At 34.9% G+C, this 14,415-nt stretch overlaps 2 protein-coding genes across 3 annotated transcripts; both read right to left on the reverse strand.

The window, feature by feature from the left end:
- Positions 1 to 1,499: 1,499 nt before the first annotated feature.
- On the reverse strand, positions 1,500 to 4,823 carry LOC144356506 (cysteine-rich secretory protein 2-like). 2 transcript variants are annotated; one of them, XR_014928069.1, is made up of 7 exons: positions 4,699 to 4,823; positions 4,074 to 4,174; positions 3,866 to 3,954; positions 2,747 to 2,782; positions 2,406 to 2,506; positions 2,080 to 2,207; positions 1,500 to 1,821 (listed from the first exon to the last, which is right to left on the reverse strand). XR_014928069.1 is itself a non-coding variant. In XM_085495172.1 (6 exons), the coding sequence occupies exons 1-5, from the start codon at positions 4,804 to 4,806 to the stop codon at positions 2,430 to 2,432; spliced, it is 411 nt and encodes a 136-aa protein (XP_085351298.1). In that variant the 5' UTR covers positions 4,807 to 4,823; the 3' UTR covers positions 1,500 to 1,821; positions 2,406 to 2,429. The 2 variants fall into 2 exon arrangements, 1 of the variants encoding a protein (XP_085351298.1); XM_085495172.1 differs by lacking the exon at positions 2,080 to 2,207.
- A 6,122-nt stretch (positions 4,824 to 10,945) lies between these two features.
- On the reverse strand, positions 10,946 to 13,742 carry LOC146729632 (uncharacterized). The gene is made up of 4 exons (XM_085495209.1): positions 13,677 to 13,742; positions 12,809 to 12,959; positions 11,572 to 11,716; positions 10,946 to 11,153 (listed from the first exon to the last, which is right to left on the reverse strand). Exons 1-4 carry the CDS (start codon positions 13,730 to 13,732, stop codon positions 11,002 to 11,004), a joined length of 504 nt encoding a protein of 167 aa, XP_085351335.1. The 5' UTR covers positions 13,733 to 13,742; the 3' UTR covers positions 10,946 to 11,001.
- Between the last annotated feature and the right edge of the window lie 673 nt (positions 13,743 to 14,415).

Here is a 14,415-nt window from a genome sequence, read left to right on the forward strand (position 1 = left end):
TAAGAGGATTATATTGCCAATAAGTTAAAAATATATATAGATAAATTTGGCTGCACCAAAAGCTTGGAAACTAGTGTATATAAATAGTTGACAGAAGACTGAGTGATCAACGGCATCATTTTGGGGCGCAATTGAACTTCAAGTACTACATTGCGTAACTTATTGCGTGGCGATGCTGACATCTAGTGTGTGATGACCGAAGTTTGACCTCCAAGTCACGCACTGAACAGGCGCGTTACCTTAGCAACCTTCGATTGAAAAGTGAAAAGTTGGGCGAAATGGGTACTGTAGTTCAAGTGACGTTAGCGTATTTCTAATTTAGTTTTATTATTCTAGCTGTCTGTGTCTTCATTTTCAGGTTAGTTTTTCTGCCGATATTTCGAAACCAACAACGTGATTTTGTTATTTGGGATTTCGAGAAACCTATTGTATTCATACGCACAACACCTCATAATGTTTCAACTTTTAAATTGGCAGTTAACAAGGTCTTCCATAGTAGCACTTGTATGAGATTGACGTACTAGAATGAATGGGTTCAATTAACAGTGTTCACTGATGACATCTTCGAACTGGCCCTCTAGAGGCGAAATTACGCCAGGCAAAGCGGACGTTTGTCGTCTGCTTCACAGCCCATTTTGTACCTGATATTTAGGACATTTCGCAGCACATGCAAGTTGTTTTTATCGACAGAATTCATTCGTAGATCTCAAATTTCATGCACAGAGTGTCCATAGCCAGACTTCTGCTCCCCTTTATGCTAATGACTGTAACCGTGTCTTACAACAAAGTACTACAACAGTACAATGTACAACTTAACACCAATTGATTTCTACGTAATCATATTCTGTAACCCAGTATATCATTATTGTTATATAATAGATTGGCACTTTTGGGTGAATTTAGGATTTACTAAAATAATACTAATTTTCACTTGGTCTTTTTAAACATACGGAACATATTAATATACTGAATACACCATTTTCCGTTCACTGCGAGAATCACGCATTATGCGTGAAATCGAACGTAAAAACAGGACAAACAAAGGTCATAGCGTCGCAGTGGCGTCAAACATCGCGTGGGATTCGACAAACGCGAAGTACTTTGGGGGACATTTCCATGCTTAATAATGTGCTGTCCACATTTCATGATAGGCAATTTCGATTAAGTGAGGGTATTCGGAAGCAATATTCCCCTGTCGAAGATCGGCTGGTCGGTGTGAGTTACGGTGTGAAATTCTAGTTCAAAATCAAATCGTTCGTTTTTTGCGGCAGACGTTCGACGCGCGTCTTTCATACATCTCGCGAGATCTCGCAATTGTACGGAAAATCACCTATTGCGCATTCGTCAAATTGAACATTGATGGACGTGAATGTCAACTGTACTTATACACCATCCATAGTACAGTTGGGTGTTGCATCCAATCACGTGCTCCTGTTTACCTCATTGTAATACCCAATCTTTAGTATTTGACGCATACATGCTAAATAAACACAACGAACTTGATGTTATTGAATGATTATATATTTAACAACGCCAACTTAATGCACATACAGTGGTTATATATTGCAAATTTTAGCATGTTACAACAATAATGACCGACTCACAGTGCCGTATCAGTGTACCAACCGCATATAAACATTAATTGAACAGAGGCAATACATATGAACAAAATACGGACACAATTTTGACGGAAAACAGTTATAGCTGAACTCGCGAAGTGTTCTTTTCATTGGTATAAGGTTAGTATATTCACAAACGTATATGTATGTCGTAATGTAATTCCATTGACATCCTGGTTTGGTTTAGTCGACAATGTGCGTTCTAATAAATAAATAAATAAATAAATAAATAAATAAATAAATAAATAAATAAATTAATTAATTATTCCGATAAATAATAGAACAAATAATAAGTTAATTCATTGATTAATTAATTAATTCAGATAAATAATAGAAATAATAATAAATAAATGAATAAATTAATTAATAAAATAAATAATTAATTAACAAATCAATCAGGGATGAATAAAACCAATGAAGGAATGATTGAATTAATGATTGTGTGAATTAATGAGTATACCTAATAACACCCATATTCACAGTTAGCCGGACAATATAAGCGTTGTAACATAATGGAGTTAGCACAGTCTTCTGGTGTATTTATCATATCACAGACGTACGAATTATCAGGTGTGTTTTCACATATCTCTATGGAAAAACAAACGAATAATATGGTTTATTACCGAAAAATGTCAAGAACCCATAACGCATTGAAAAACATTATTATTAATATTTAAATTCTTGTTTAAATGTCGAAATTCTATATACATTTCAACAATCAGCAAAACACTAATATATACTCGATGTCTTATCAGCACGCAGAAATTAATTTAACATGAATCTCACCTTCACAATCGTTTCCCATACCAATTACACATGTACATGTACATGTTTCCTCTTGAAGATCGCCCTCGCCGATACCCGGATGATAGCATGTTTCTTACATTCTGTAAAACAATAACAATATTAGCTCCTGACACATTAATTTAATAAAGTATTTTAATCAAGTTTAAAAATACATTTTATAATAATGAGTCAGGTTTTACTTTTGCCTTCACGTCAAAGTAATAATACGTTTAACTGTGGCCCATTTATTTTCATATCTGACTTTGTGTAGCATAAACAAATATCGATAAACGAAATTATAAAATAGTTACTTTAATTCTTTGTAGAGAAAACTTACTCACCGCAATTTGTAGAGGCACTACTCAAGCAGCTTTTAACTGGAAACATTAAAATACAGTAATTAACTATGATATATAAATCTCCTTAAGGTAGAGATGCAGTTTACCTGACAGGTATTTTAATTATTTAAATAGGAAACCAAGATGACCTCCCTTGTCCACAAAACTATATATTTTCGGAACGCTTATTGTATGAATTTTAAAATTTTGTTAGTATTTATTTTATGGACACTGTAGTTTGAAATATGCACAAAAATTTGCTTTTTTGGTCAAAATTGATTTAAAAAAAAATTAGCTTCTAAACCATGCTTCTGTTTCCTGTCAAAATTGGCGTATGGGTACATCTGTTTACTTTGAAGAAAGTGCCGTTTTGAAAACTGTCTACCAGTTGTCAATTTTGCAGGGCAGCAGCTCAAATTTCACTACTTCAAGTTTATGTATAAATTAACACCCAGGCTAGTTGTCAGTACGATTGTTGTAACACTGTTCAATCAAAAACAATGCCCCGACGGCGTTTTGAAGATAAACACATTGTCAATCATTTGTGAAAATTTCAAAACAAAAGGTCAAAGCGTCTAGGAGTTAATTTTTTTAAAGTCTAGGATTTGCACTAAAAAGAAGCTGAGATAAATGCTAATTTGCATAACAATTCACTCAGTTTGCTAATGCTCATAATTAAAATGGCTGTAACAGTTCCAAATTTAAATGTATTATCGTTTTGTTAAAAGTTAAATATAGTGCATAATATGGAGATCCCGTTATTTCTGTTTTTCATCATGTTTCTTTTTTATTATTTATGTACAGCCTTGCTAAATCTTGCTAAGCATTCAAAAACAGAGAATGTTTGCACCTGTTATCTATATTTTAAAATCGTTTTTTGAGTATGTTCCACTATTCACAATTCTACAAAAATTTTAACAGTCTATAGCCAAGACTGTTTGGATAATAAAAAGCAAAAAAAAAAAATATTTCACTTTCAAGTGCCCATGAACCTGCATCTCTACCTTAAATGCAATGATATTATATGATAAGGATTAGTTTTCGATTGTTACTTGAATTGGTTAATATCATCGAAAGAGAAGACATATCCACTACATGTTATAGAACAAATAATAAACTTACCACATAGGCCGTCTTCACAAAATCCATATCCACTGTCACATTGAGAGCACTCCTGGCCAAGTTTGAATGGTGGTTTGAATGGCGTTGATCTGCGTGATAACCCAATGTTTGAGTTAGCGGTGCTCTTTAATTATGCAGTTATGTAAATATGATACTTTGAGAATATTGGTTTGTCAATAAAATATGTACGAAGTATAACTGAACCAACCCTTTGTCGTAATAGCCTACTAGAAACGTCCCTTTCACTCCATCGTGTACGCAACTTGGGTTAGCACTGCATCCAACAAGAGTAGCTTCGGACCAGACAAGCTGTAATTAATGTGTCATTAGTATAGCTAAAAAAAATCAATATTTCCGATAGATTATCACGGTGTGCATAATTATTTATATAGACTCGAATTAGATCGTATTTCATATAACATGGCCAAGTGTATATAGTATATACGTATATAGGTAAACTAATGAAAACGGCTAGAAATGAAATGTAGTTCAAACTAAAATTAACTTTTCTGCAGCTTTATTTGTAGGTTACTACTTTACTTCTGATACGCCTGTGTGGGATGAAAGTCGAACAACGATCACTACGTACTTCCCAGGTTGGCTGTCTTCAGTGCGTCCGCGAGAAAGAATTCGAAGAGCAAGCCATGACGGAATAACTTTGCCAATAAACGGCACAAGGTTTTTGGTAATATAACTCGCGAACGTCGTAACCTTCTAACTTTATTTTTGGTCAAGCTAGTCACAAACAAAAAAATGAAGAGCTTTCAACTTCGTTTTGCAGACAATACAACTTCAACGTTCGACCATGTGTGACTTGTTTTTCAGTCACTCACCTGAACAAAATCCTCACATCGCTCATTCTGTGATTCGCAAACCTGCCAGTTGTAATTGTAAGCAACCCATTGTTTGAACCAACTTCCAATAAGATCTTCCAGTGACATGTCATGACCAAACACTATATTTCGTCCAGTTTGCTGTGGGTTTACCTCGCCAAAGAAATTATCGTATCTATCCAAATCAATGACACTGTCATTTCCGATATTATCGCAAGTAGTAAAGTCTTTTGCGCTTCTTTCCAGTTCTGTGTCCCAGTTCTAAAAATGTGCATGGAAGTATAAATACACGCAGATCAAAATAAAAAAACAAAAAAAACAAAAATGATTATTCTGAAATGTTATTGCAATTGGTTATTCTTATATTATAAAATATCATTATGTTGTAGCTAACACGCGCGTTTTACTTACTAGTTTGTTCATGTTTGTCAAATGACGTTTTGTTTTTTCCCATTGTATACCAGCACGCCGTCGGAAATTGTTATGAATATTAAGTATCATCGCCTTTTCTTCATCATGATATTGTGCAGACAGTTTTCCTTGTAATATGCAGTGAATTACTATAGAGACAAACATTGTATTTGATTTATATTGATATTCACATTACAATATTTTCTAGATGGTGGTCGCCGGAAGACGTAAATGGAACACTTCAAAGTCAACAATATTTCAATTATTTTTTTCAGATAGTAACGATAGATATAATCTTTTGCGGGCTGTTAGATAAATGTTCGTTCGTCTGTAATTATTTAATTATATTCAGTCAATTTAGAATAATTCCATTGAATATTGGAAGGCGCTTTGGCACAGTTTTACTGTACGGAAGATTTCTTTCATCGTTCATGAATATTAATTAATGAAAATGATACGAATTTATCAATCAATCACGTCATCCACCCTTCTGATATTTTCATCGAATACAACAAGAAAGTATTATCAGTATTGACTTACTTACTATTTCCGCGCCTTCCTCGGACACAAATGTGTGTTTCTAAACAAATTTAACTTTACATGATTGATAATGGTATATGTAAAGCACTCGGTATATGCCAACGCAAAGTAATAATATATGATATATACAATTATTATTCAAATTATTAAATTATTTATCAGGTTAATTTCTACTTGAATTAACACAGAAAATTTCGCATGATAAAACAGCTGAACATAACTTGTGGTGGGTTGGTTCAATTATCCAAAATCAACGCGCGCTGTGAACAAATCAATAATCAAGCACATTCCGTAACAAGTTTTCTTGTAGCCACTTAATGCAACAGAATATTCAGAAATATATATAATTATAAATTATATAATATTAGTTAAAGGCGCATAAATCAAATTCATAACTACAGCAAATGCGTCCGCCACTGTAAGCTGGCGCGCTCTACGTCTTAATTTAAATTTCTTCTTCAAAAAGGCGCATTGAAATAGCGTGCAGTGAACGCTCGCTTACAGTGACTAAGATGTACCAAACTGTTGACAATAATCTTTCCCCGATCTTCAGAACAAAATGTGTACAGTACATTTGATAGCAATATCTATATGTATTATACATAAATGTCAAGTAAAAAATTACACGTCGTTAAGTGAGGGATTCAATTTTGCAATTTTTCATTTTCCATTGCCTGTGCAATACTACCAGCAAATGTTTCCAATTTGACAGACATTAATTCAGATGGAAATAATTATACAGTAATGATTAATTCGTAAATATTTACCAAGCACCACTAAGATGTAGAGATGCATACTTAGAACCATTATGAAAGAAGAACTTGACTTCTTGCAACTGGAAATGTACGGTGAATATGCCTATGGTGTTTCTTTCTTATATAGTGCACAGCTGTTATAGAGTGACGTCATTTAAACCAAATACTGAAAGAGCACATAATTGATTTTCTGTTATTGATGTACAAGATTTTATGTGATATATATAATCTGCGAATAAGTTAGTCCGCCAATACAATACTCTCCTAAATAATAATTGTTTTATTGAATTATTCAACTAAATCTGTACACCATTTTTATGCCACGGTGTCATAATACTTCATTACAAATTGAATTTTAAATTGCGCAAGATAATCCTAGTATAACTACACAGATAATGCCGCATATTCTTTCAACGTTGATCTGTTATTTTTTGATATATATATTATGTTTCCAAAACAAAATTATTCGTTGTTCCGAGAATATGAAACATAGTTGCTTAATATCTACTCAATATTTAATGAACAAGAATTGGAATTGTTTGATATATGTATATATCTTAATATACTGTTCAACTCATTATATTTGGTTACATTCATTAAAATTCGGTGTTGGTGATTAAGGTAATTCCATATCCCTAACGTCATGAAATTAATAGCTATATGAATATCAGTAACCTGTCTTACATAATCCCCTGCCATATTAGCCGCATCGTCATCGAAGACGGATGAAATTTTGAAACTTTTCAGCTAGTCTACCTATATATTTTTTCAAACAATGATGCATTTGTTAAAAACTAAGTTCAATTCTTGACAATGTCTTCCTTGGTTTTGTCTTGTAGGTGAATAAGTTTGGTGACATGGTCTATGTGCCAGTGATCAGTTCTAAATAATTAACGTTGAAACTTCTGCTCAAACTGACTTTAATATGTGCCACCGTTGACATTGGTTGATTATGGCAATGTGTTACTCCCGTGTCAACCGGGAACGATCGAACACAAGTACCAGCTGATTTTTTCCAAGGTTTACCAAAGTCAATGTCTAAATAAGCTCGCGTACTGACTCAATTTGACATCATGGAAATTCATGTATAGGTTCCCTGAGAACGGGATTTACTCTAAAATGATAGAGTTGAAAAAAAGATATTTTACTGTATTATATTTGCTGCCGAGATGATTCACATACAATAATGTATGAAGCAAATGGTTTTGTGTGTACAAATGTATCACATTATTCCAATCAGTTGTGATCTGTATAGTTAAGAACGAATCAATATAGCAGAATTATTATTGACAAAGTCAAGATGATTTGGACACACTAAAATATGGCCTATGTAGACAAGAAACGCACGCAATATCAGTCGAGATTTAGGGACGAGAAAGATACGCAAAAATAGAATTAAAGGAAAGTATATTTATAAATATTTAGTTGTTTGGGAAGGCGTACTCAACATAAGATCTGTTAGAATAGTCATCTGCGAAATAAGGAAAGAAAAAAATGAAAACTTCAGATTTAGTAGATTCAGGATAGTAAAAAATGGGTGCATTGGACAATTGAAAACCGGAAGTAGACTAGATTAAAACACAAACAAATTTTACCATAGGAAATACTATCTACATGTATTTAACAATCTTAGGCGAATGGAATTGAATATGACCCCCTAAGTTATTGATCATTCACGACTTAACACGACATCTATTTTTGACACCATGTTTCATTTCACCTTAGTGAATGGAAAGAGTTACTTGAGGCTCCCTCGCCCTCAATGTAATTATACATGCCTCTCCAGATAACTATACACGTCCTGAAAAAGGGGCATATAAAATAAAAATTGAAGTAAACTGAGGGAACAAGGTTAGAATTATAGTCATGGGAGAGGGATCCTAAGGATCATGACTTGTCTCCTATGATCACATGACACTAACGCTGTTTGGCTACCCAATCAATCGCCAGGCTGGTGTATAGTGGTGGTTAGACATGGAACAAAGCTCGGGCAGTTCACAATAATGTCCATAATGTTTGTTTTGTTTTTTTAAATTACCCTCTGGTGAGTCTCTTTCTAAAAAAATGAAAGTAACAAGCAAACTATATTTACTCTTGAATATCTGTGCGTGATTTTAAAAACATACGAAATTGTATACATTATTTGACGTGTTTTTTGTTCATTGTGTAAAATATGAACATGTGGAAAATACATTACTATAGTTAGTCGTAACCTTTATTAGTTGTGTAGTCGTTAGTCATGTCTAAGCAAGATAACCCAAGGTTATGTGCATGTACAGTAAGAATATGATCGTGCGTCCATTTCAGGTGATCCCATTCTGACACCGGACTCATGAAAAGGGGTATAGAATGGGATATGTTATTTATTAGCAATAAATTGAACGTACGTCCCCATAGTAATTTTTATATTTGTCATGTCAATTTCAAATTGACTCGAACTGAAATTTGCCGACTTGTAATAAGAAAATCGGAAATAAGTGCAAAATGGAATTATTAGTCACCGTCAGATTTAAATAACATACCAGCTCACCCATGTGGAAAGTGCAGACCAGTTTGTTTGTGCTATCAATAATGAACTTAGGGATACCAATAAACAGAGTTGGCATGCATGTTGTAAACTGGTAATGGTAGTCTTTGTGACACATGAATCAGGTATATGTGAACTGATTGATTAGAAGTTGCTGTTGTCGTATACATTTCAAAGAAAATATGCTAGGGATATACAAAATTGTTTTTAAAAAGTTTAAAGCGGGGGAGTCGTCACCTGCGCATGCTCCAGTTGGCCATAGCGTGTCATTGTTTACAAACAAGCATCTACTCTTGAACCTTTGCGTTTTTAGCGTGTGTTGTTATCGTCGCTTGGAACTCAATTCCCGCGTGTGCGCAGGTGACGACCCTGCTGCTCTGAGTTATAATACATACATATGGAAAACCATAGCTATTTTAAGTCGTTCAATGTTATGTTGTCACGTGGTGCATTCATCATGTCACGTGGTGCATTCATTAAGTCACGTGGTGCATTCATCATGTCACGTGGTGTATTCATCATGTCATGTAGTACATTTATCATATATTATGTGATGCATTTACTATTTCATGGAGGGGCATTAACCACGCTATGTGGTATCTTCACCATATTAAAGTTGTGCACTTTCGTTTGCCAGTGAACCTCTATGTGTAACTGAAATTCAAGTGACGCCCTAACCACACTTTCAAGCTACCAATACGTGTACATTCAAGTTGAAAGTTTATGGTAATATAATTGAACTAAATTGAATTGACTTAGACTGGGTTCGATTATGTATCTATATAAATATATGGGGCATTTGAATCTTGAACCTGACTCGGACCTACAAAAACACCACTTCATCATATGTTTTCGTGTATAAGTCTCCGCAAACCAGTGCAGTAACTCTATTCATATGCGTGCATGTTGAAGATCATTGGATGAGCGTGAGTTTTTAGGAAACGTTGGAGAAGTCAGCGACACTGGCAGTGTTCATAGAAGGTTTTACGTTCACTGTATTAAGGCGATGATTATTACTGGCGCCTTGGTGAAATATGTACATATACAGTCATCCCTGGTACTCGCCTGCATGGACAATTCGCATGTCTTACGAGACAACGTTGATATTCAGACTTGGCAATCGTAACATGACACATCGTATTCACACAGGTTGACAAATTACCGGGCGCTGGTTGTCTTATATTATGCATGGGTTTGTAAGTGTCATTTATACGGTTGGGTATTTTATGTCAAATTTTATATTCATTGATACCAATTTTATATCCCGTGTAGTTGTCAGTTGTAGCATAAATTCATTTTTGTTATTGTGGATTTAGTCAACCATGTATTTCCAACACTCGCGAATGTTATCATTGATTTGCTATGGCATTCCCGTTACATATAACGTATTATATATCTGTCACCGTAACGCCATAAGTTACAGCGTGCCGTGATCTTGCGGTATATTACGGGGTATTTCCATCCTACCATATAAGGAAAAGCGAATTCCAAATATGGAATGATTACGCGCGTAAGGGTTCTCTAATAATAAAAACAAACATGGCTGCCACCAGACTCCACACAATAAAGTTCGCTGATTCTGTTCTAAACTTTTTGGATTTCGACATTCCCATGATGTATCCTTGGAAGGAAAAGATATATAATAATATAAGGTTATTATGAAGCTACCTGAAAGTATGCACTCAGACAGTACGCTGTCGCATCGACCTCCACTGCGCGTCGGTCGATACTCCCGCTGTACTGTCTTCGAGCATACTTTGAGGTATCCTCGTAATAAACTCATAATATAAGCAGAACATAACTGTGAGTTATTAGCGGGTAATTATATGTGAATATGATATAATTGTGTAAGGTCCAATTATAAAAAGTGTAAAAGCAGCATATTGCGACTGATCATTAATTAGCTGCAACATTTCGGAACAAAAATTATGCCACCCATGTGTTGCATTGCTTGGAAAATCATATTACTGATCGCAGCTATGATTTTATCGTAAAAAATTGAAAAAAATTATCATTACAGGATTTTTAATTTATTTTAATTTTTAAAAAATCAAATAATGAACAGATATGTCATCTTCTCACAAGGCGAAATGCTTCTAAAACTTCTCGGGGTATGTCTGGCATATCTGCATATGTCATCGTCGGTTTGTTTTGAGCTTCTCTTGCATACTCGACAAACATAGACCAATTAGACCAACGATTCTTTATAAAGATCTTAGACCCTGAAAGGAAAAAAAACAACAAAACTGTACAACAGAACAGTAAATTTTGGCAGAAATGCATGCTGGTAGCAAAGTATGAAAGGCAAAAACTTTTGGCAAAACGGGCACGTTTTTATATTCTAGATCAAGAATAGGTAGTTTAGCAGGTCACGCTTCATGTCCACAACTGACGTCATTAACACTTACAATAAACTATAATAGTTTATAATTGTAGTCGATAATAATTATTTAAAAATAATCAAACATTCAGGAATGTTTTTTTCGCTCTCTGGTATTTGGATTTTTTGGGTTTTTTTCAAGATTCTGGCCTAACAACTACAACTATTGGAAAATGTTCAATGTATGGAATAATTACAAAGGTCACAGACACGTATATTCAACAGGGATACGTGACTAAAACAGTTTTAATAATACTTACTGACGCAAATTTCTTGTTCTAATAAAGACATCTTGTAGGAATCTCCCAAGAAATGGTTGATATGCCCCTGTAGTGGTAGAATACTTGCCAGTGTGTTTTTGTCAAAAACACGTGGTACGGTTTCTCTAAAGCGTTCCACGGTGTCCTAGAATTATATCAAAAATGTCGTTAATTGTGGGTTATAACATGAATGTGGGCGAGAGCGATAACGAGGTATTTGGAATGAGTGTTTTAAGTCATAGGAATCATTATAATCAGTAGCTCATGATTATTCATCATAATTAGCATATGCAGATTATTCTTAATTTAATGGATAAGTGCTTTCTATTCGTCACAATTGCTTCGTAACACGCAGTTACTTTGTACCACGCAGTTACTTTGATCAGGACACTTTAAACCGCATGTGAACTATAGTTAGGTTATTTTTTATTAAAAATATTTAGTAAATACGTAAAACATACTTCAGAATAGCATTGGAATATCTTCAGGTGTTTTATCACGAATATTCGACTACTTTTTAAAAAAAATAGCAACATTACTGTCATTTCTTTTCAATTTAATTTACTGATAACACCACTGAGATAATTATTATTTTTTGTACATTTTACGGCTATGTGCAATTAAACTCACAGTATATTCAATTCAATAATAATAATAATAATAATAATAATAATAATAATAATAATAATAATAATAATAATAATAATAATAATAATAATAATAATAATAATAATAAATAATTACGTGCACCTTTCAAATCAACGCAATAGCACAGATCATGATAGTGGCAGTGGCGTGAGAATAAACGATTCTCAGAAAAATAACAGAAACTTGGGATTGAATGATTTTTGGATAATATTAAATAAAGGGAGGAGTACAAGTGAAAACATACCCCCGGGCATAAAATATGTAACTTAATTTCAGACAGTCGTTTTAATCATTATTAGTTATTACATAGACATGTGACCACGTGGTGCGAAGTGACCGTCTGGTGCAAAGTGATTTGAAAGGAAGTGCTTTTGTTACAAAGTTAAAGCGGTAAAGTCGTCACCTGTGCACGCGCGGGAATTGAATTCCAAGCGACGATAACAACACACGATCAAAACGCAAAGGCTCATGGGTAGACCCTTGTTTGTAAACAATGATACGCTATGGCCATATGACGCATGCGCAGGTGACTACTCTCCCGCTTTAAGGTAATTCGTTATTACATTCTATGAATAAACGAATAATCTACCTTTCCCACATTCGGTGCAGATATGTATAAACATGAAATATTACGTGTCTTAAGGAATTGATGGGTAACATCAATGATTTTATCCCTGAATTTATCCAACACTTTGAGTGAGGAGCAGTGTCTATGATTGGGATTCCTGGCCTGGTCACACCTGCAAATATACAATTGTTCTTAATTTTCAAGATCTATTCTTTTACTAAATGTGAATAATTAAAGGTAACGTTGAGTGGGTGTTTTTATCCAATACTGCATGTTTGTTTTTTTGTATTATGTTACATGGTATAATCAATAACACAAATAAGCGCATGCGTTCGCCGTCAAATTAGCATTTTTTATTTCTCTAGATCCCAGTCCATCGTCCAGGTCTCCTTGTAATATCGAACAACATGTGTTCCACGTTATTGATCCTACCTTTCCAGTAGGTTGCCAAACAATTTTGCTACAGTCGTTCGCCGGTGTGGTACTAAAGGTTTTAAAAGGCGGTAGTCGTCGCGCCACGCATGCGCGAGATATATGGGTCTCATATAAACAAAGATGGCGACATTTGGCTGTTGCGCAGATGAACGAGTACAAACTGAGACGTTACCAAACTTTAATTGTTTTTTTAGGTGAATGAAAGGTATCGAAGGAGTCACCGGCGGTAATTAGTGCAAGTCGCGCCCAGGTCAAACCTCATATTTGTGATTTCCATTAGAAGAGCGCATTGGATTGTGGGAAAATCAATGTATATCAACAAATGTCGCACATGCGCGGCCCGACGACTACCACCCTTTAAATTACCATATTATTGGTCAAGAATCTAGTTATCTCAGTAAATCAGTTTACAGCGTGGTGACTAATGCAATGGTTAGCTTGTGTTCATACTTACTTTTCCGGCATAGCTCTCCAGTGCAATGCCACAAATTCCTCCCCGTTACACAACATTTTGCTCACATGGTCCGCCATTTTGCGAATATAAGGCGCCCTTATTAGGTACTTGTCGATTGTACGGTAACTGTCATTGCTGAACTTATCAGTCACGCGATATACCAGGCTTGTATCCCTTAGCAACACAGCTATACAGGGGATGTCATTGGTGTGTTCGATTGTCATTCTGAGTTCCGCAGAAGATAGTCCAGGATCAGGAATCACAGGAAGGTCAATACCAAGGCAGTCTTCAATGACTTCCGGGTCATGTCCTTTGTAAACGTTAAGTATATACTTTTTTCTCCTCTCTGAACGAGGCTTACCTTCGCGTAGATTTACCAGAGAGTCCCACGGTATATATCTCCCACAATCCTTTGTGAACTCAGAAATGGTGACCGTAGGAAGTAATTCGGACAACTTCTGCGCATCGAAAGTGTCGTCAAACGGTCTAATGACAGATACGTCATCCGGGAGTAACAGCTCATCAAATTGACGATCGGTGAATGGGACTAAAACTATGCTTCTGTTTTGGTGCAAAGCATAGTTTATCGCAAAGCGAAATCCGTGGTAGATAGAATTGGGTCCCCTTGGACTGCAGTAAAGTATAGGCAGTAAGTAGCGAGTCATATATTGCTTATTTTGGATTTCGTAACTGTCTTGATTTGGTGGCATCGATTCAGAGATGACCTATAACACAATAA

This window comes from Saccoglossus kowalevskii, chromosome 21 (assembly GCF_978046115.1).
Source record: "Saccoglossus kowalevskii chromosome 21, keSacKowa6.1, whole genome shotgun sequence".
NCBI classification, from domain to species: domain Eukaryota; kingdom Metazoa; phylum Hemichordata; class Enteropneusta; family Harrimaniidae; genus Saccoglossus; species Saccoglossus kowalevskii.

Bases quoted from the DNA above. Each gene is read 5' to 3' on its own strand.
- LOC146729632 (XM_085495209.1), bottom strand. From the start codon at position 13,732: ATGTTGTGTAACGGGGAGGAATTTGTGGCATTGCACTGGAGAGCTATG. The intron at 11,717-12,808 runs GTAGATTATTCG...ATATAATTCTAG, and splicing joins CTGCACCGAATGTGGGAAAG to GACACCGTGGAACGCTTTAG. The intron at 11,154-11,571 runs GTAAGTATTATT...TTTTCCTTTCAG, and splicing joins AGAACAAGAAATTTGCGTCA to GGTCTAAGATCTTTATAAAG.
- LOC144356506 (XM_085495172.1), bottom strand. From the start codon at position 4,806: ATGTCACTGGAAGATCTTATTGGAAGTTGGTTCAAACAATGGGTTGCT. The intron at 4,175-4,698 runs GTGAGTGACTGA...CATTAATTACAG, and splicing joins GATGTGAGGATTTTGTTCAG to CTTGTCTGGTCCGAAGCTAC. The intron at 2,783-3,865 runs GTAAGTTTATTA...TAATGTTTCCAG, and splicing joins TTGTGAAGACGGCCTATGTG to TTAAAAGCTGCTTGAGTAGT.